General features: G+C 47.4%; 1 protein-coding gene across 1 annotated transcript in view; it reads right to left on the minus strand.

The window, feature by feature from the left end:
• Positions 1 to 17,340, minus strand: part of CPZ (carboxypeptidase Z) — a gene marked incomplete at its 5' end in the record, with an annotated part of 33,580 nt that extends 16,240 nt beyond the window's left edge. Inside the window, 3 exons of the mRNA XM_083368014.1 lie at positions 1,265 to 1,639; positions 13,813 to 13,996; positions 17,164 to 17,340. Coding sequence (XP_083224140.1) covers positions 1,265 to 1,639; positions 13,813 to 13,996; positions 17,164 to 17,340 — 736 coding nt within the window. The remainder of the gene's footprint in view (positions 1 to 1,264; positions 1,640 to 13,812; positions 13,997 to 17,163) is intronic.
• Positions 17,341 to 22,401: the final 5,061 nt, after the last annotated feature.

A 22,401-nucleotide genomic window follows, 5' to 3' on the forward strand; every position in this document is an offset into this window, starting at 1 on the left:
CTTAACCCCTGGTTGCCCCAAAGGTGCTTTTTTCAGGAGGCAACTGGACTTCCTTGTTTTTCTTTGAAGACGTCTCCGTTCTCATCCCAGAAGCTTCTTCATCTCTGACTGGATGGTGGGGAAGAGAAGGATTTATACTCCTCGCAGACAGCTGGTCGTTTGCACCCTTTTAGAGAGTTGTTGAGGCCACTTGGAGGTTTGTATCCTCATCCCCAACAGCCTGCGCCTGTCTCCAACCATGAAGGGACCCAGGGCAGAAAATATCCTGCATTCAAGTAGGCTCCCCACCCATTGGCACAGACAAACCTCCAAGTGGCCTCACCGACTCTCTAAAAGGAGGCAAACGACCAGCTGTCTGCAAGGAGTATAAATCCTCCCATTCCCCACCATCCAGTCAGAGCCGAAGAAGCTTTTGGGATGGGAAGCGAAAGGTCTTCAAAGGAAAAACAAGGAAGTCCAGTGGCCTCCTGGAAAAGCACCTTTGCGACAAACCATGACCTGGATGACAGGGAATCTCCATAGACCTTTAACAGCTTCTCAACTTCTCAGATTTTCTTCTTAAAGAGTTAAGGTTGGCAAGTCAGTTGACCAATTCACCTTGGGATTCAACTCGAGTCAACTGCCTAGAGCAGGGGTAGGCAACCTTGGCTCTTTTATGACTCATGGACTTCAACTCCCAGAATTCCTGAGCCAGCTATGCTGAGGGAAAAGGGAGAGGATTCCAAGCTGAGCCATGCTGGCTCAGGAATTCTGGGAGTTGAAGTCCATGAGTCATAAAAGGGCCAAGGTTGCCTACCCCTGGTATAAACTAATAAAGTCTACATCCATTAACATTAATTATGCTTTCATATCTTCCTCTAACTCAGGGATCTTCAAACTTGGCCCTTTTATGACTCATGGACTTCAACTCCCAGAATTCCTGAGCCAGCCATGCTGAGGGGAAAGGGAGAGGTTTCCATGCTGAGCCATGCTGGCTCAGGAATTCTGGGAGTTGAAGTCCACCGGTCATAAAAGAGCCAAGGTTGCCTACCCCTGGCCTAGGCCTAGGCCGCTTTATGACTCGTGGACTTCAACTCCCAGAATTCCTGAGCCAGCCACGCTGAGGGGAAAGGGAGAGATTTCCAAGCTGAGCCATGCTGGCTCAGGAATTCTGGGAGTTGAAGTCCACAAGTCATAAAAGAGCCAAGGTGGCCTACCCCTGCCCTAGATTCAAGGATTCAAACTAAATATTGTTGTTGGGTTGAAATCACTTCCAGCCTCTTACCTCGCAGCTTCTCCAGTGGGTCGAAGCATCCTTCCGCTTCATCCACAAAGAAGCGGTCGCAGTCCAAGAAATAGGGCCAGGCCATTTCAATTGCGTCGAACGCCGGCAGGCAATTTTTTTTCAGGCTTTCGCACACCCTTCGACAGGGCTTCGCGACCGTACCGTTATCACACTTCGGGGCCATAATGGAGCAACTCAAGAGTCGCAGGTCAGGATTGCATTCTCCCTGTAGCAGGTTGTGGAGCACGCTCACCAGGACGTATTCAGAACTGAATTCAATCGCCTCTCGGGTCTTCTGATCCAGTAAATTGGGATACGTCGTTTTGGAATAAGATACGTCGTTGCAAGAGCCCAAGGCGATGTCCACACAGTTTGCTGGAAAAAAGGAGATTAATATTAATATTTATTCCTAGTATTCATATTAATAATATTAATATTAATAATCGATCAAGAACTACCTGGAAGCAGGCAAAGACTAAGGACAAGAATTATTGATACATTTCCAGTGGTTTGCCAGATGCTGGCGTGCCCGACGGTGTGAGTTTTGGGAGTGGATCTTATTCAGGAGAAACATGATTAAATCAATAAAACCGCAAGGTCTGGAGAATTCTCTGAATCGTGCAATCAAGGCAACTCGGTGTCTGGCCTGGATAGGCTCTGCACGCCACCCTCTGACCAAACATTGTGGCTTTTGTGGTCCAGGCCTTCTTCTCGTTCTCCAAGTCTTCTTCCTGCCTTCCATTGAGGACCTGTTTACAGAAAGAGGGCTAGGACAATATCTGCAGACGCCCTCACATTCTGGAGATAAGCTGTTTCAACTTCTACTTCAGCCAACCACACATGCCATCTTATTTGTCTCTTGAGAAACCTATATGCGGGCCAAGAAGCAACAGTGAGAACTGGACACGGAACCACTGATTGGTTCAAAATTGGGAAAGGAGTCCGGCAAGGCTGTATACTGTTGCCCTGCCTATTTAACTTATATGCAGAGCACATCATGAGAAAGGCAGGGTTAGAGGAATCAAAAGTTGGAATTAAGATGGCCGGAAGAAATATCAACAACCTAAGATATGCAGATGATACCACTCTAATGACAGAAAGTGAAGAAGAACTAAAGAGCCTCTTGTTGCAGGTGAAGAAGGAGAGTGCAAAAGTTGGGTTGAAACTTAACATTAAGAAAACCAAGATCATGGCATCTGGCCCTCTCAATTCCTGGCAAATAGATGGGGAAGAAATGGAGGTAGTGACAGATTTTATTTTCCTGGGCTCCAAGATCACTGCAGATGGAGACTGTAGCCAAGAAATTAAAAGATACTTGCTCCTCGGGAGGAAAGCCATGACAAATCTAGACAGCACACTAAAAAGCAGAGACATCACCCTGTCAACAAAAGTGCGTATAGTCAAGGCTATGGTCTTCCCAGTTGCAATGTATGGCAGTGAAAGTTGGACCATAAGAAAGGCCGATCACCAAAGAATTGAGGCCTTTGAACTCTGGTGCTGGAGAAGACTCCTGCGAGTCCCTTGGACTGCAAGGCGATCAAACCGGTCAGTCCTAGAGGAGATCAACCCTGACTGCTCTTTAGAAGGCCAAATCCTGAAGTGGAAACTCAAATCCTTTGGCCATCTAATGAGAAGGAAGGACTCACTGGAGAAGAGCCTAATGCTGGGAAAGGTTGAGGACAAGAGAAGAAGGGGACGACAGAGAATGAGGTGGCTGGATGGAGTCACTGAAGCAGTAGGCGTGAGCTTAAATGGACTCCAGAAGATGGTAGAGGACAGGAAGGCCTGGAGGAATGTTGTCCATGGGGTCACGATGGGTCGGACACAACTTCGCAGCTAACAACAACAACAACAACCCAATTCCAGCGGAGTGAGTACTTAAGCAGCCTGAAGTCATGTCCTTCTCCTGTGAGCAAATTCCACTTAGTGGCAGAGAGGAACATCTGCCAGAGTCTTCAGTTTCCCCTTATTGATCGCCTGTCGCTAAATGTCATGAAAAGATAGGCAGGGGAGACGGTTCTGCATTCCAGGCTGACACCTCCCCACCCCACACCCGATGAATTACTTCTTCTCCCCATACTTTCCACTCTGAGTGGAGACTACTAAGGGGAAACCATTTTCATTTGGCCAGCAACCAAGAGCATCCCAGGAGTGGGCAAATGGCGGGTCAAAGCTACGCCATTCCCGTCAGTGTTAGTACTTTCAGGTGGATTGGCTTTTGAACCAGAAGGAGAAGTTGAATCTCCGGAAGCGGAGCTGAAGCAGAGCACGGATCTCTGCTCCCCTCTAGTGGGAAACGTTTTGTCAGTAACCAGAGAAGTTTAGAAGTGATTTCCCAGTTTTGTGATGGTGTGAATGAAAAGAAGCTGGCTCCCTTTTGGCCTTTCAGGTGTGCCTTTGGGCTTATTCTTAATTTAACTTTTAACTTAACTTAACCTAACCTAGACTAACTTTCTAACGGTGAGACCAATTAACCAGTGGAACGGCTGGCCACCAGAAGTTGTGGGTGCTCCATCACTGGAGGCTTTTAAGAAGAGAGTTAAGAGTCACTTGTCTGAAAGGGTATAGGGCGCCGGTGTCAAACTCGCCGCGTCACACGACATATCGTGACTTTTTTTTTTTGCATTGCCAGAGCTGGGGTGGGCACGGCCTCTGTATGATGCAACCAGCCCGCGGGCCAGCAGTTTGACACCCCTGGTATAGGGTCTCCTGTTTGAGTCCGGGGCTGGACTAGAAGACCTCCCAGGTCCCTTCCAGCTCTATTCTGTTGGATTGATGGATGGATGGATGGATGGATGGATGGATGGATGGATTGAGTGATTGGTTGAAATGGTCTAGGTCTCTCCTGCTTGAGCAGGGGGTTGGACTAGAAGACTTCCAACTTTATTTTGTTTGATTGATTGATTGATTGATTGATTATTCCAGGTAGAAGGGTTCTTTTAGAGCCAGGATATGAAAGGGGTTCATGCTGCGTTCAACATCATTTACTGCCCTGATGCCTACTTTTTAGAAGTCAGGAGAATTGTGTTCGTGTAAAGATGATTGTGACTTCACCACAATCATTCCACAAACAGGACATCCATTGCTGCTCCTCTAGGACCTGCCACCAAATGAGGAGAAGAGAGAATCTGGAGAGCATCTGAGAGACGAATGGAAATTTCAGTCCTGGTACCACCATTCTGAAGGGACGCGGTGGCTCAGTGGGTTAGGACGCTGAGCTTGTCGATCAGAAGGTTGGCAGTTTGGCGGGTCAAATCCCGAGTGCCGCGTAACAGAGTGAGTGCCTGTTACTCGTCCCAGCTTCTGACAACCTAGCAGTTGGAAAGCATGTAAAAAATGCAAGTAGAAAAATAGGGACCACTACGGTGGGAAGGTAACAGCGCTCCGTGAGCCTTTGGCATCTAGTCATGCCAGCCACATGACCACGGAGACGTCCTCGGACAAGCGCTGGCTCTTCGGCTTTGAAACGGAGATGAGCACCGGCCCCTAGAGTCGGAAACGACTAGCACGCATGTGCGGGGGAAACTTTACCTTTTACCACCATTTTTAACATCACACTTCTCCATCTGAGATTGTGACAGAGACACAATTCTGGTAGTTGTTGTTATTGTTGTTGTTATTATTATTATTAATAATAATTGTTTTAACATTCAATCTTTTTAGACAGTCGATGACCCAGTGAATTTTTCCCAATTTTCATTTTCCATTGATGTTTAAATTTAACGTTTAATATCGATCATTTCCAAATTTGTAAATGACTCCAATTCCCTTTCTCACAATTCCTGACAAAAATCTGGTCTTCAGGGTACACGTCTTATCTGTTTAAGTTCTCACCATCTACATCAACAAATTAATAATACAATATGATATTCCTATTTTCTGATAATATCCAAATACCTTAAATTTAATAACCCAAATTTATTTTATTTCAGTGTTTAATACTTCCTCTCTCTTCCGCTTTGTATCTACTATCTCATGTTTAAGCTAATATTTTTTATTCTTACCGCTACGTAAAGACATATTTATTACATTCATCAGTAAGTTTTTAGCTTATTGATATTTGGGGCACCTGAAAGAGATTTAACCCGAGCACCAAACTCTTGAAATTCCTCTCAGACACCACCAAGAAATTAAACCAATATGTCTGACGTCACTTGTTATTGTTCGCTCGCTTTAATTCTTCACTTCTTTCTCTTCCCAAGATGGAGAGTGAGCATGCGGCAGACCATGAAGAAACCACAAATTAACCATTAGCTGTGACTTGAAAACTCTGTAACTTAAAGGGGGGGAGGGAAACGGAGGAGGGGGGGAAGGATAGCACCATATGAGTGTCTTACAGTAAGTTTTAAGTTGATTGAGCCAGACGAAGAGAATTGCAAAGGATCCTTATTCGGATTATTCACAAATATGGATTTCCCCACCCCACCCCATCTGAGGTATATCTGTCTTGCCAAATCAGAACTTTGGGAAGGAAAAGAATAGAATAGAGCTGGAAGGGACCTCAGAGGTCTTCTAGTCCAGCCTCCTGTTCAAGCAGGTCAATACCACCTCAGACAAGTGACTGTCTAGCCCACAGGTCTGCAACCCGCGGCTCCATCAATCCTTCCTGCGGCTCCCAGTCCTCTGCCATGTGCAGTCAAAAAAAAAAAAAGTGGGACTAAAAAATTCAACCAATCAATTCAAATATGCAGGGTAGGTGCATATCTCGCCTTGGCTCCACTCTTCAGTCAAACCCTGTTCTGTGTATGCTTGCATGTAAGCGCATGCGCACATATTTTTTGCGGCTCCCAGTTTTTCATTTTGTGACGGAACCGGTTCCGAGTGGCTCTTTCACTGTTTCAGGTTGCTGACCCCTGGTCTAGGCTCTTCTTAAAAGTGATGGAGTGCCCACGATTTCTGGAGGCAAGCTGTTCCACTGGTTAATTGTCCTCAATTCCAGGTTGCTTCTCTCTTTGATCAGTTCCCAACCATTGTTTCTTGTCCTGCCCTCTGGTGCTTTGGAGAATAGTTTGACACATCCCCATTGTGGCAGCCCCTCAAATACCGGAACACTGCTATCGTGTCTCCCCTATTTGTTCTTTTCTTTAGACTAGCCAAAGCCAAGTCTCGCAGCCATTCTTCGTATCTTTTAGTCTCCAGGCGTTTGATCATCTTAGTTGCTCTTCTCTGAATTTTTCCCAAACTCTCAACATCTTTTTTTTCCTGGTGATATAGTGACCAAAATTGGCTGCAGTATTCCAGATGTAGTCTTACTAGGGCTTTATAAAGCAGAACTAATGCTTCACATGATCTTGATTCTATGCCTCTGTTTATGCAACCCAGTATTAGGTTTCCTGGCTGCTGCTGCACACGGCTGGCTCGTAGTCAAGTGATCGTCCACTAGGACTCCAAGGTCCCTCTCACAATTGCTGTTTTTGACCCAGGTCTCGCTCAGTCTGTTTCTGCCCTTGCCATGATCACTAGGCAATGCTACCTTTGTTTCAGATTATTTGGAATTCTGGCCTGGGACTTTTGGTAACCACAGGCTGAAAGTGTGCTAAAAGAGAAGGCATCTCCTAGGAAGACTTGAAGTCTTCTTCATAGTCAGTTTGAGAAGTCCCCAGCTCTGTGACTGGTGGTTTCCAGACCTCTTCTCTCAAGATGCCCCCCCATTCAAAACTGTAGAGATGATAGCAGATTTTAGAAGGAGCTCTCCTGTTCTAACCACCTCTTACAACATTAGCCAACCCAATGTCAACAGTAGAGACCTTCACGTTTCTAGGCTGTATTATCTCCAAGGACTTGCAATGGACACCTAACATTAGAGCCATCATCAAAAAAGTGTCAGGGTAATGATTTAAAGGCTAACCGGCTGGTGTAATGTAAGGTGAATGATGCAATGATAGGAATGACTCAGCAGGGTCTGTGTCCCTTTAAGAGCCTGTGTATAAAAGGGAAGGCTTTTGCTAGAGTGTCTCTCTCTCATCCATTTCCTGCTGTAACTGCTGTGTGTTGGAGTTTGCTTTATTACCATGTGTATGTATTTTGTTCCTAGTGTACAGTATATTGTAGATCAGGGCTTTTCAACCAGTGGTACAGGTACCACCTGTGGTACATTGGTACCTAGCAGGTGGTATGAGACCATCCTAGAAAAGTGGTAGTGGGGGAGGGGAATGAGCTGAACCGGTAGTAGCACCGCACAAGCCTGAGCAAGAGAAGGCTGGAGCTGAAGGGCTGTCAGGGCTTAGCGGAAGCGCCAAGATCAGCGCCAGGCTCCAGCTGGAGCTTGGCATTGATCCTGGTACTTTTGCTGAGCCCAGAAGAAGCGCCAATCAGCTGGAGATTCAGCTGGAATCTCCAGGCTCTTGTGATATACATTCAGATACTTGGCAACTGATTCATATTTATGACGGTCACAGTGTCACAGGGTCATATGAAGTGACCAAAACCTGCTGCAACCACCCAGCAGAGGAGGGGGGGAATAAAAACCAAATACCCCCCACCCCAACCCCACTGCCAATCCTCAACAGAAATGCTCACAATGATGAAAACCTCGGACAGGAGGAAGAGCGCGGCCGGGCGGGCAGGCAGGTGTCTTGTTCGGCTGTGGCTTGGGGGGGCACTTTTTTCAGTGCCATTGTAACTTTGAACAGTCACTACGCGAACTGTTGTAAGTCGAGGACTACCTGCACTTCATCACTTTTTTCCTTTTTGGGGGGGGTGTCATCAAGGTTTTGACACCTTGCTAGGCGACTGGTGGTCCTCGGATGTTGCCATATCCTAAACGTGGTATAGTGGGTGAAAAGGTTGAAAAGCCCTGCTTTAGATAGTGTAAGATAAACCACCGTTTAATACAAACCACTGTTTACTGTGTTTACTCCTGGGTTATCTCGGCGCAGTAAGACTGTGCGCGCTCTGACAAAAAGGCACAACAAAGAATGTTCTTCCTGCATCAGTTCAGAAAACTCAGACTGCCCAAGGATCTGTTGAGACAGTTCTACAGAGAAATTGTTGAGTCTATCATTTACACCTCGGTAATTGTCTGGTTTGGCACAGCAGCCAAACAGGAGAGGGACAGGCTTCAGCGGATAATTAGGACTGCAGAAAAAACAATTTGCAACCAGCCTGCCTTCCACTGAGGACCTGTATATTGTACGGGTCAAAAAGAGGGCTGTGAAAATATCTACAGACCCCTCACATCCTGGACGTAAAGTGCTTCTCCCCTCAAGATCCTGCTATAAGGCACTGCACGCCAAAACAACTAGACATAAAGAAAGTCCCCACCACCCCCGTGCCATCACTCTGCTGAACACTTAATTCCCACAGCACTATCTTGTTTCTCATCTTTTTCTCATCTTCTCATCTTTACTTCTCCTATTGGTTTCTTAAGATTTATGAGTTGCCGTTTGTAACATATGATTAATGATTGTAGCTATGATTTATGACCTATGGCCTATTACTTGGTGGTTATGTGTACACTGTGAGCTTATGCACCGGAGGCAAATTCCTTGTGTGTCTGATCACACTTGGCCAATAAAGATTTCTATCTATCTATCTATCTATCTATCTATCTATCTATCTATCTATCTATCTATCTATCTATCTATCTATCCATCCATCCATCCATCCATCTATCCCTATCTTCTTTCTATCGATCTATCTATCTCTATCTCTATCTGTCTATCTCTACAGTATATATATCTATCTATCATCTATCTATCATCTATCTATCTATCTATCTATCTATCTATCTATCTATATCTATCTATCTTCATCATCATCTATCACATCCCTCTATCTCTACCTATCCATCCATGTCTGTCTGTCTGTCTATCTATCTATCTATCCATCCATCTATCTTCTTTCTATCGATCTATCTCTATCTGTCTATATCTATATATATATATCTGTCTATCTATCTATCATCTATCACATCTCTCTATCTTCTATCTATCCATCTATCTATCTATCTTCTTTCTATCGATCTATCTATATCTATCTCTATCTGTCTGTCTATATCTATATATCTCTATCTATCCGTCTATCTATCTATCTATCATCTATCACTCTATCTCTATCTATCCATCCATCTCTGTCTATCTATCTATCTATCTATCTATCTATCTATCTATCTATCTATCATCTACCACATCTCTCTATCTCTATCCATCCATCTCTGTCTATCTATCTATATCTATCTATCTATCTATCTATCTATCTATCTATCTATCTATCTATCTATCTATCTATCTACCTATCTATCTATCTATCTTCATCATCACCATCATCATCACCATCTATCACATCTCTCTCTCTATCCATCCATCTCTGTCTGTCTGTCTGTCTGTGATCCATCTGTCTGAGACTCTGAGTAGGAAAGACATCCACTGATGCTCCATCAGATGCCCCAACCATCCAGGAGCAGCTTTCTGTGCTTAAAATTTGGCAACCAAATGGCTGGTACTTTGCAATAGGATTCATGGGAATAAGAATAAATAAATAAATAAATAAATAGGAGAGAGAGAGAGAGAGAGAGAGAGAGAGAGAGAGAGAGAGAGAGAGAGAGAGAGAGAGAGAGAGGGAGAGAGAGAGAGAAAGGGCACCATTGACCTTTTCCCTTGCGTCATACCTTTCTCCAACAGTGTGGAGGAGACAGAGAGAGAGAGAAAGAGAAAGAGAGAGAGAGAGAGAGAGAGAGAGAGAGAGCTGAGCATTCCTATATTGTTCTTTTTCAAATGAGCGGCCCCATCCTGTCTCCTAAGGGTTGCCAAAACGGCTGCCTTTCTCCTCCTCCAGGGCTACAAAGCTGCCCATCCCAGGAGACCAGGCTGAAACAGAGAAGCAAAGCAGGGGGACCCATGTCCTCCCCCCCCCCCCCGACCTCGAGGGGGGGGCACCAAAGCCACCACTGTTGCTTTCCAGCAGGAGGCAATTGTCTTCCAAAGAGAGGGGAGAAGCCCAAACTCTCCAGGAAGCCATTGTTATTTCTGCTACTGGTCAAAGCAATTAGATTAATGACCGGGAGGAATCTGGGGTGGAGGGAATGGGGGGCAAAAGGAGGACTGTCCCCTTGGGTCCACCCCACAATGGGAGGAGACCTCTCCCCAAACAGCTGTTTCTCTTGGCCTGCCCAGAGAAGGCAGACAAAGGAAACCAGACTCTCCGTCTCAGCACATCCACTGGAAGTGACTAGGCTGAAGTCCAGGGAAAGGCCCACTTTGGCCTCCCCCGACCTCTGCCAAGCCATGGGAGGGAGGTAGCAGTGGGGGGGGGCATTTTACTTGAACTGTTCCACGTGTCTTTGAATGCTGCTTGAGATTGCTTAGTCAGGGAGTCTGTGTAACTGTAGCTGCCTCCTCAGACAGGCAGTCTCCAGGACCACCATTGGTTGGCTCTAGGGCAGCAACAGGCTCTTACAAACCTATTGGCCGCCACCTAGTGGCCGGCAGTGTAAATAGCTGCATAGAAGCCTTGGTTAACAGTTCAGTTTTTGCATTCAATAAAGCATGTTCCTGCCTGAACTCTTTCGCCTGGTCTCCTGCTTGCTGCAAAGAACCCAGGACACAACACTGACCTCAAGCATCTTTGAAAAATCCCAGGGGCCTCAGCTCTGCACCATCCGGGGTGCATCAAGTTAGGGTCATCTTTGGCGAGGCAAAGCTGATATCATCATCATCATCATCAACAACAACAACAACAACAACAACATCAACATCATCATGGAGATATTTCCTCTCGACAACTTATCAGAGGGACCAGCAGTTTTTGGAAGGGGGTCTCTGGGGAGAAACAAGGGTCTTTCAGTTGGGGGGGACGGTGCGAAACAGGCCCTCTGTGGTGCTTCCTTTCACCTATCAGCCAAGAGAGCAGTAGCTGCAGGTAGAGGCTGTTGAGCATTGTTGTTGTTTGTTGTTAGCTGCAAAGTCCTGTCCGACCCATCGCAACCCCATGGACAACGTTCCTCCAGGCTTTCCTGTCCTCTACCATCTTCTGGAGTCCATTTAAGCTCACGCCTCCTGCTTCAGTGACTCCGTCCAGCCACCTCGTTCTCTGTCGTCCCCTTCTTCTCTTGCCCTCCACCTTTCCCAGCATGAGGCTCTTCTCCAGTGAGTCCTTTCTTCTCATTAGGTGGCCAAAGTATCTGAGTTTTAGCTTCAGGATCTGGCCTTTTAAAGAGCAGTCAGGGTTGATCTCCTCTAGGACTGACCGATTGGATCACCTTGCAGTCCAAGGGACTCGCAGGAGTCTTCTCCAGCACCAGAGTTCAAAGGCCTCAATTCTTTGGCGCTCAGCCTTTCTTATGGTCCAACTTTCACAGCCATACATCGCAACTGGGAAGACCATAGCCTTGACTATACGCACTTTTGTTGACAGGGTGATGTCTCTGCTTTTTAGTGTGCTGTCTAGATTTGCCAAAGCGTCTTTTAATTTCTTGGCTGCAGTCCCCGTCTGCGGTGATCTTGGAGCCCAGGAAAATAAAATCTGTCACTACCTCCATTTCTTCCCCATCTATTTGCCAGGAACTGAGAGGGCTGGAGGCCATTATCTTGGTTTTCTTAATGAGCATTAGTACCGCTTTATGAAGGCTGCCCCCTGGAATACGGCGTCACGTTTTGGTCACCACCTTAGAAAAAAGGGGTTGAGACTTTGGAAAAAAAGTAGAAAGAAGAGCAACTAGGATGATTAAAGGCCTGGGGACTTAAAACATAGGAAGAACAGTTGCAGGATTTGGGTGTGGCCACTTTAGAGAAAAGAAGGGCTAGGGGGGACATGACAGCAGCGTTCCAGTATTTGAGGGGCTGCCCCAAAGAAGAGGGATGGTCAACTTATTCTCCAAAGCACCAGAAGGCAGGACAAGAAGCAACGGATGGAAACTAACCAAGGAGAGAAGCAACCTGGAACTAAGGAGAAACTTCCTGACGGTGAGAACAATTAACCAGTGGAACAGCTTGCCACCAGAAGTTGTGGGTGCCCCATCACTGGAGGCTTTCAAGAAGAGACTGGACAGTCACTTGTCTGAAATGGTATAGGGTTTCCTCTTGAGCAGGGGGTTGGACTGTATTCCTCCTCCTCCTCCTCCTCCTCCTCCTCCTCCTCCTCCTCCTCCTCCTCCTCCTCCTCCTCCTCCTCCTCCTCTTCCCAACCTCCCTTCTAGCACTGATGATGTTACCTAGCTGGGCCATAAAAGATTTGCAAGAGAACAAGCAAGTTCAGAAAGTCCTCTTCCTCCTCTCCACCAACCCCCCTCCCTTCTAGCACTGATGATGTTACCTAGTTTGGGTAATGAAACATCTGCAAGAAAACAACCAAGCTCAGAGACCACCAAGGACACCACAGTCATCCTTCTCCTCCTCCTCCTCCTCCTCCTCCTCCTCCTCCTCCTCCTCCTCCTCCTCCTCCTCCTCCTCCTCCTCCTCCTCCTCCTCCCTGCAAACCCCCCCTCCCTTCTAGCACTGATGATGTTACCTAGTTTGGGTAATGAAACCTCAACAAGAAACCAACCAAGCTCAGACAGCACCAAGGACCCCACAGTCCTTTCCTCCTCCACCTCCTCCTCCTCCTTCTCCTCCTCCTCCTCCTCCTCCTCCTCCTCCTCCTCCTCCTCCTCCTCCTCCTCCTCCTCCTCTTCCTCCATCCCTCCCTGCAAACCCTTCTCCCTTCTAGCACTGATGATGTTACCTATCTGGGTAATGAAATGTCTGCAAGAAAACAGCCAAGCTCAGAGAGCACCAAGGACCCCACAGCCAGCCTTGCCGACTCTTCCGCGGGGTTGCAAAGACCGGGAGCCCGGCCGAAGGGGACCCGCGCGCACGGGACCCGCGTGGGACCTCAGCCCCGGGACTCGCGCGCCCTTCGGGGGCTCCTGCCTCCCTTCTGCTTCTTAGCCCACCCGAGAAGCGGCGGCAGGAAGTCGGGAGGGGGTGGAGAGGGGGGGTCCCACTTCGGCGCCTCACACACACACACACACACACACACACACACACACACACACACCCAGGCTGGGCGTCCCAAGGCTGTTGAAAAAGTGGGGGTCCCACTCTTTCCCTCCACCCACCCCCCCCCTCGTCTGCCGGCGGGACCTGTTCGCTACCCACCCCTCCACGACTCGGGAAAAGCGCTCCCCACGCGGGGCAGGCTCCGACCTGGAAGCTGGACTCCGGAGATGCCTCTTCCCACGCAACCCCAGCCCCGACCAGGGGGCTGGGAGTCACTCGGGGCCCCGAAGACCACCCCCCACTCACGCACCCACCCCTCCACGACTCGGGAAAAGCGCTCCCCACGCGGGGCAGGCTCCGACCTGGAAGCTGGACTCCGGAGATGCCTCTTCCCACGCAACCCCAGCCCCGACCAGGGGGCTGGGAGTCACTCGGGGCCCCGAAGACCACCCCCCACTCACGCACCCACCCTCCAAGACTCGGGAAAAGCGCTCCCCACGCGGGGCAGGCTCCGACCTGGAAGCTGGACTCGGGAGATGCCTCTTCCCACGCAACCCCAGCTCCGACCAGGGGGCTGGGAGTCACTCGGGGTCCCGAAGACCACCCACCCCACCTCGGCCTCTTGTCCCTTACCCGGAGGAGCCGGTCCGGCGAGCGAGGAGGAGGTGGTGGTGGGCGCCAGGATGCCGATGGCCGCGAAGGCAGCCGCCAGCCACGCGTGCAGCCGCCGCCGCCAGCGCTCGCTGTGATGTGGCATCATCATCCGTGGTCCGACCCGGCGAAGTTCCGCTTTGCGCCGGTCCTGGGGCTCTGGACCCTGCCCGGAGAAGCGCTGCCCGTCTCTTCGGGGATATACGGCCCGGATCGAGTTTCAGCAGCCAAGCCGGGGAGGGGGGGAGGGGGAGGGGAAAGAGGCTGGGTGGGGGGAGGGGAAGCGGGCCCCCTCCCCCCCCTCCCCAGCCTCCGCCGAGATGAGCTGGCCGGGCTCCGCATCCTGGGTTGGGAAAAAAAAACACGGCCAGTTGAAGAAAAGTCCTGGGTTTTCCTTGGGGAAAATCAACGTATTTCCCAAACGGGTAGATCCAAGTCTGGCCTGAAGGTCGGCGGATCCTGGCTGGCTTTGGTCAAAGGAGCTCAGAATAACAGAGCTGGAAGGGACAACCCCCCCTCCCACCGAGGTCTTCTAGTCCAACCCCCTGCTCAAGAGTTGGAAGGCACCCTGGAGGTCTTCTAGTCCAACCCCCTCTTAGGCAGGAAACCCTAGACCAGGGGTAGGCAACCTCGGCTCTTTTATGACTCGTGGACTTCAACTCCCAGAATTCCTGAGCCAGCTTGGCTGGCTCAGGAATTCTGGGAGTTGAAGTCCACGAGTCATAAAAGAGCCGAGGTTGCCTACCCCTGCCCTAGACCATTTCAGACAAATGGCTGTCCAGTCTCTTCTTAAAAACTGCCAGTGTTGGAGCATTCATCGCTTCTGGAGGCAGGTTGTTCCACTGGTTCATTGTTCTCACTGTCAGGAAGTTTCTCCTTAGTTCTAGGTTGCTTCTCCCCTTGATGAGTTTCCATCCGTTGCTTCTTGTCCTGCCTTCGGATGCTTTGGAGAAGAGCTTGACTCCCTCTTCTTTGGGGCAGCCCCTGAGATATCGGAAGGCTGCTGTCATGTCCCCACTCCTCCTTCTCTTCATTAGGCTAGACCTACCCAATTCCCTGAAGTTGAAACTCAAACTAAAGTTGAAAGATACTTTGGCCACCTCATGAGAAGGAAGGACTCGCTGGAGAAGAGCCTCATGCTGGGAAAGGTTGAGGGCAAGAGAAGAAGGGGACGACAGAGAAGGAGGTGGCTGGATGGAGTCACTGAAGCAGTAGTCAAGGCCGTGGACTTCCCAGTTGCAATGCATGGCAGTGAAAGTTGGACCGTAAGAAAGGCCGAGCACCAAAGAATTGAGGCCTTCGAACTGTGGTGCTGGAGAAGACTCCTGCGAGTCCCTTGGACTGCAAGGCGATCAAACCGGTCAGTCCTAGAGGAGATCAACCCTGACTGCTCTTTAGAAGGCCAGATCCTGAAGCTAAAACTCAAATACTTTGGCCACCTAATGAGAAGGAAGGACTCACTGGAGAAGAGCCTCACGCTGGGAAAGGTTGAGGGCAATAGAAGAAGGGGACGACAGAGAATGAGGTGGCTGGATGGAGTCACTGGAGCAGGAGGCGTGAGCCTAAATGGACTCCAGAAGGTGGTAGAGGACAGGAAGGCCTGGAGGAACGTTGTCCATGGGGTCGCGATGGGTCGGACACGACTTCACAACTAACAACAACAACCACCCAATTCCAGCCGTCATTCCTTATATGTTTTAGCCTCCAGTCCCCTGATCATCTTTGTTGCTCTTCTCTGCACTCTTTCTAGAGTCTCTTTTATCTTTTTTGTCACGGGGGTGACCAAAACTGGATGCAGCATTCCAGGTGTGGCCTTACCAAGGCTTTACAGAGCAGTACTAGTACCTCACGTGATCCCGATGATTCTACCTGGTGAGATTGCAACATCCCCGGAAGGAGAGCGAAAGGGACCACAAAAGAGCCGAGCCGTGAAAAGCGTGGGATCAAACCTGACCACCAAGAGGGGTGGGTGGGTGGGAAAGTTGGTGCTGAATCTGTAAGACGAACATTGGCTCGAGGGGGGCAGGACAAAGCAAGGGGAACCCCTCTTATGCTGGAGTGGGGGGACCTTAGCCAAAGCAACGGCTCTGCTCGCCCACGACGCCCAAGGCAGGGAAGAAATCCTAAGACTTTCCCAATAAACAGCACACAGCTCTAAAAGATGGCAAACAACAACAAAACACCCCCCCCACCTCCGTAGTTAGAAAGAGAGAGAGTTGAGGAAGCCCCCTCCTCCAGCTGGGGCATTTCAAAAAGAAAGACCCTCCCCTCTGTTTTGCCCAGAAAGGTATATTTCTTTACTAAAACCAAATGGTTACCAGGGGTGTCAAACTCAATTTCATTGAGGGCCGCATCAGCATTGCGGTTGCCCTCAGGGGGCCGGAGTGGGTGTGGCCAGGGTGGGCGTGGCCTACTGGGTGGGCGTGGCTAGAGCGCGTATGGCCTACTGGGTGGGCGTGGCCAGCTCTACATCATTCGCATCAAGGGTGCCTATGGGGGCCTGGGCAGGAGTGGGAGAGATCTGAGGGTCTCTGGCAGAAGGAGGGTCTCTGGGCCAGGGCCAAGGCAGTGGGGGCCGTTCCCTCACTGTTTCCAGGATGGCTTCGCGGGCCACATGAAACCACTTTGCGGGCCGGATCCGTCCCCTGGGCCTTGTGTTTGACATGTCTGGGTTACAGCATTAAAAAATAATAAAAAGAGGCAGATCTGAGGATTCCCGCCATAAAGCCGGTATTTTTTTTCCCTTCTCCTTTGGCCCTCTTGCTAGGGTCCAATAAAAGTTTGCACGAGTTGTTTCGGTAAAGGTTCTAAAGTTCGGTGCCTCTTTGGTGGGCATTCACCTTCCATTCCCAGGGCATGCGTCCTCGGATCGTTCACACCTTGTCTCTGGTTGGCACCCCAGCTTCCCGTCATCCTCCCCCTTCCCTGTATCCTCCTTTCTCATCCCCCCTTCCCATTCTTTTATGGCAGGCTGCCATCCAAGGAAAGCGAGGCTGAAGCGGTGCCAGGCGATGGCAGATCTGACGGCAGATTCGTCCAGCAGGAAATCATTTTTATAAATGAACTTTAATTTTAATCTGTATTAATTTATTATGGGCATTGTTTAATCGCGTTTTAATAATTTTTAATTTTTGTATCTAGTTTTTATGTATTGCCCTGTTCACTGCCCTGAGTCCTCCGGGAGAAGGGCGGTATATAAATTAAATAAATAAATAAATAAATAAATTATGGCCTTGAAATCGGATCGATATATTGGCTGACGCCCCTGGGGGACTAGGAGCTTCCCAGGATTCATTTATTTATTTATACACATGCCTGTGGCTGCCGTCTTACCTCAAGGAGAGCGACTTTTGCCCCTCTTCCCATCTGCGCCCCTGCCAAAGCCACCATCCCTGAGGTGAGGTTGGTCGTTTCTTTATTGTAGCCATCGTGTGGTGCCACTACTACCAAGAAACTCAGACCTGGGGAATCCGTCAGAACTGGGTGAGGCTGAGCTGGCCCAGACCTCATGTTTGCATGGTTTGGGGCCAGCTCATGGACATGTGGTGAGTGCTTTAAGGAAAAAGTTCAGGAACCGGGCGTGTTTCTCCTTGAGAAAGACAAGAGGAGAGATTATGGTTGAAGCCCGTTATCCACCATCTCGCCCTGCAGGGCCCCAAAGTTGCTGCAAATAGAAAAAAAGGATCTCTTTAGGCTTACGGTGCACATAACGGACCAGGAGAGATTTGGTTCCCCTGGACTGTGCTTTGAGGGCGCTTGCTTCAAGCCCCAAGAACAGGGAGCAGAATCATTATTAATTATTTTTAATTAATGGAACGGGAATGGAAGGATTTCTATTCCTGGCAGACGGCTGGTCTTTTGCATTCTTTAAAGATGGCGATTTAAAAAAGGAGCATAAATCATTCCCTTCCTCCCACCTTCCAGTCAGAGCTGGAGAAGCTTCTGGGATGAGAAGTGAAAGGTCTTCAAAGAACAACAAGCAAATCCAGTTGCCTCTTGAAAAAGCCCCTTTGGGACAAGTGAGGACACAGACAAACCTGCAAGGGGCCTCAAGGACTCTCTAAGAGAATGCAAATGGCCAGCTCTCTGCAAGGAGTATAAATCCTTCCATTCGCCACCCTCCAGTCAGAGCTGGAGAAGCTTCGGGGATGAGAAGCGAAACGTCTTCAAAGGAAAACAAGAAAATCCAGTTGCCTTTTGAAAAAGCACCTTTGGGAACTCTCCAAGTCCTAGAAATCCTGTCTGTCTGGGTTGTTGTTGTTGTTGTTCTTTTGCAAAATCTAAACAAAACGGCTCCCTGGAAATCCTGATGCTAACATAAACCAGCGAATCAGAATCCTTGTCTGTGTATTCTTCTAGAATTGTTACCAGTGGCATCAAGCCTGATTTACTCCAGATTTATTTCTGGCAGTAACCAGACAGGCTTCCCAAACCAGGCGTGAAAGGGGAGGGGGGGCTTGTATTCAAAAATGTATTGTAAAACTTTTCAATTAAAAAAAAGAAAGAAAGAGGAGAAAAGGAAGAAAAGTTAGATTATTAGCCGACTCTACTTGCCTTTCCTCAAAAAGAGGACCCACTCTTAACAATCAGCTGAAATTAATGGGTGGACTAAATATTATTGATCCTTGGTTGAAATGACGGGGGGGGGCTCAAAATGATACAGAAAGTCCGGAGAAATTATAACTCTGGACTCTTGTCTATTTTGAGGGGGGGAAAGCAGACGTTGACTTTTTAAGATCTGGTATTGTGAGAAGTTTGGTGACCGTATATAGATCCAGCCTTGCCAGCAGCAACAATAAACAACTGGAAGAACACCCTGCAATCAAGGCTGAGAAGTAGCACTTAAAAACGTTGGCTCCACATTTATCAAGGAAATGGATCTGTAATTAGAAGTGATAAAAGGATGCTTGCCCTGCTTAAAAATAACCATATCTGCCTAAATTTGGACCAAAAGGCAGGGGTATATTTGGAAACATTTCGCCAGTTAATGGTAATAAAACCGAAGATGAAAATTTAATGAATAGAATAGAATAGAATAGAATAGAATAATGAAATGAAGAATGTAATGTAATGGAATGGAATGGAATGGAATAGAATAGAATAGAATAGAATAGAATAGAATAGAATAGAATAGAATAGAATAGAATAGAATAGAATAGAATAGAATAGAATAGAATAGAATAGAATAATAGAATAATGAAATGAAGAATGGAATGGAATGGAATGGAATAGAATAGAATAGAATAGAATAGAATAGAATAGAATAGAATACAGTTGCAAGAAAAAGTATGTGAACCCTTTGGGATTATGTGGTTTTTTGCATGAATTGGCCATAAAATGCGCTCTAAACGTCATGTAAGTCACAACAATAGAAAAACACAGTCTGCTTAAAATAATACTACACAAACATTAGCTGTTGTCATGTTTTAATTGAAGATAAAATGGAAACATTCACAGTGCAGGATGGAAAAAGTATGTGAACCTTTGGACTTAATAACTGGTTGACCCTCCTTTGGCAGCAATAACCTCAACCAAACGTTTCCTGTAGTTGCAGATCAGACCTGCACAATGATCTGGAGTAATTTTGGACCACTCCTCTGCACAAAACTGTTTCAGTGTAGCAATATTCTTGGGATGTCTGGTGTGAATCGCTCTCTTAAGGTCATGCCACAGCATTCCAATCGGGTTGAGGTCAGGACTCTGACTGGGCCACTCCAGAACGTGTATTCTGTTCTGTTGAAGCCATTGTTTTGTTGAATTACTTGTATGCTTTGGGTCATTGTCCTGTTGCATCACCCATCCTCTGCGGAGCTCCAGTGGCGGACAGATGGTCGTACGTTTTCCTGCAAAATGTCCTGATAAACTCTGGAATACATTTTCCCATCAATGACAATAATCCGCCCAGGCCCTGAGGCAGCAAAGCAGCCCCAAACCATGATGCTCCCTCCGCCATGTTTTACTTTGGGGATGAGGTTTTGATGTTGCTGTGCTGTGCCATTTTTTCTCCACACATAGTGTTGTGTGTTTTTCCCAGACAACTCAATTTTGGTTTCATCTGTCCACAGTATATTTTGCCAGTAATGCTGTGGAACATCCAGGTGCTCTTTTGCAAACTTCAAACATGGACAGATGAAACCAAAATTGAGTTGTCTGGGAAAAACACACAACACTATGTGTGGAGAAAAAATAGCACAGCACAGCAACATCAAAACCTCATCCCCAAAGTAAAACATGGCGGAGGGAGCATCATGGTTTGGGGCTGCTTTGCTGCCTCAGGGCCTGGGCGGATTGTTGTCATTGATGGGAAAATGTATTCCAGAGTTTATCAGGACATTTTGCAGGAAAACGTACGACCATCTGTCCGCCACTGGAGCTCCGCAGAGGATGGGTGATGCAACAGGACAATGACCCAAAGCATACAAGTAATTCAACAAAACAATGGCTTCAACAGAACAGAATACACGTTCTGGAGTGGCCCAGTCAGAGTCCTGACCTCAACCCGATTGAAATGCTGTGGCATGACCTTAAGAGAGCGATTCACACCAGACATCCCAAGAATATTGCTACACTGAAACAGTTTTGTGCAGAGGAGTGGTCCAAAATTACTCCAGATCATTGTGCAGGTCTGATCTGCAACTACAGGAAACGTTTGGTTGAGGTTATTGCTGCCAAAGGAGGGTCAACCAGTTATTAAGTCCAAAGGTTCACATACTTTTTCCATCCTGCACTGTGAATGTTTCCATTTTATCTTCAATTAAAACATGACAACAGCTAATGTTTGTGTAGTATTATTTTAAGCAGACTGTGTTTTTCTATTGTTGTGACTTACATGACGTTTAGAGCGCATTTTATGGCCAATTCATGCAAAAAACCACATAATCCCAAAGGGTTCACATACTTTTTCTTGCAACTGTAGAATAGAATAGAATAGAATAGAATATAGAATGGAGTGGGATAGAATAGAATAGAATAGAATAGAATAGAATAAAATAGGAATAGAATAGAATAGAATAGAATAGAATAGAATAGAATAGAATAGAATAGAATATAGAATGGAGTGGGATAGAATAGAATAGAATAGAATAGAATAGAATAGAATAGAATAGAATAGAATAGAATAGAATAGAATATAGAATGGAGTGGGATAGAATAGAATAGAATAGAATAGAATAGAATAGAATAGAATAGAATATAGAATGGAGTGGGATAGAATAGAATAGAATAGAATAGAATAGAATAGAATAGAATAGAATAGAATAGAATAGAATAGAATAGAATAGAATAGAATAGAATAGAATAGAATAGAATATAGAATGGAGTGGGATAGAATAGAGTAGAATAGAATAGAATAGAATAGAATAGAATAGAATAGAATAGAATATAGAATGGAGTGGGATAGAATAGAGTAGAATAGAATAGAATAGAATAGAATAGAATAGAATAGAATAGAATAGAATAGAATATAGAATGGAGTGGGATAGAATAGAATAGAATAGAATAGAATAGAATAGAATAGAATAGAATAGAATAGAATAGAATAGAATAGAATAGAATAGAATAGAATAGAATAGAATAGAATAGAATAGAATATAGAATGGAGTGGAGTGGGATGGGATGGGATAGGATAGGATAGCATAGGATAGGATAGAGAGAACGTCAGGCTCCAGGTAAAAGAAATAACACTTTTCCCATTTGGGGCATTGCCGTTCCTGATGCACCAGGTGGGGAAATCTCATCTGCTTAAGTGCGATATATTGAAACAAAGGGGACCAGTTTATCCCTGTCTGACTTGGAGGACGTGATCTTGTGCATGTGAGATACTGTGAGACATTGGCAAGCTTTCTGGGTTTTTTGGGGGGGGGGGTTTGGAAAAAAGACATTTGCTGCTCATAGTCTTTGTGATTTGATGGATGGGGCTGCAGCCGGTTGTAACCAATGAGTTTGCCCTTTGCCTGACCCTTTTGCTGGATGTTCTTGCACGTTTAGATGTAGCCTCTGAGGCTTCTATTATGTATGAGCGGCCTGGTTCACTTGCGTCTTTAATTATTCTACACAAAAGACCTGCCATTAAAATTCTGGGCCTTCTTTGCATGATCGTTCACCTCACTGTTTCTCAGTCTCAGCAACTTTAAGCTGGGTGGACTTCAACTCCCAGAAATCAGTGGCGTAGCGTGGGTTGTCAGCACCCGGGGCAAGGCAACCGGAAGCGGAAATAGAGGGGCGGGTGGGCGGTGATGTCACGGCACCGCCGAAAAGACGCGCCCCGCAGCGGCGTAGACTTTCCAAGAAGAGTCGCGCGCATGCGGGATGCTTCCGGGTCCCTCTCGAGGGCGGCTGGGCGGGGCTCCGACCTGCAAGAGCCGCTGCATTCAAGCTCGCACGTGAGCCCCGCTAAATAAAGCCACGCATGCGCACGAAGCTAGGCCAGCCGGCCGGCGGGTCCGTCTTCACTCGGCCAAGCCTGCCGGGGCGCCTGCGGGGCGCTTGCGGTTGGCCTGAGCCTGGGCGGAGAGTTGGCCGCTTCTATTTATTTTATTCAGTTTATGTGGCCGCCCATCTCACCTGCCGGAC

The sequence above is a fragment of the Vipera ursinii genome, assembly GCF_947247035.1.
Source record: "Vipera ursinii genome assembly, chromosome: 7".
Lineage (NCBI taxonomy): Eukaryota > Metazoa > Chordata > Lepidosauria > Squamata > Viperidae > Vipera > Vipera ursinii.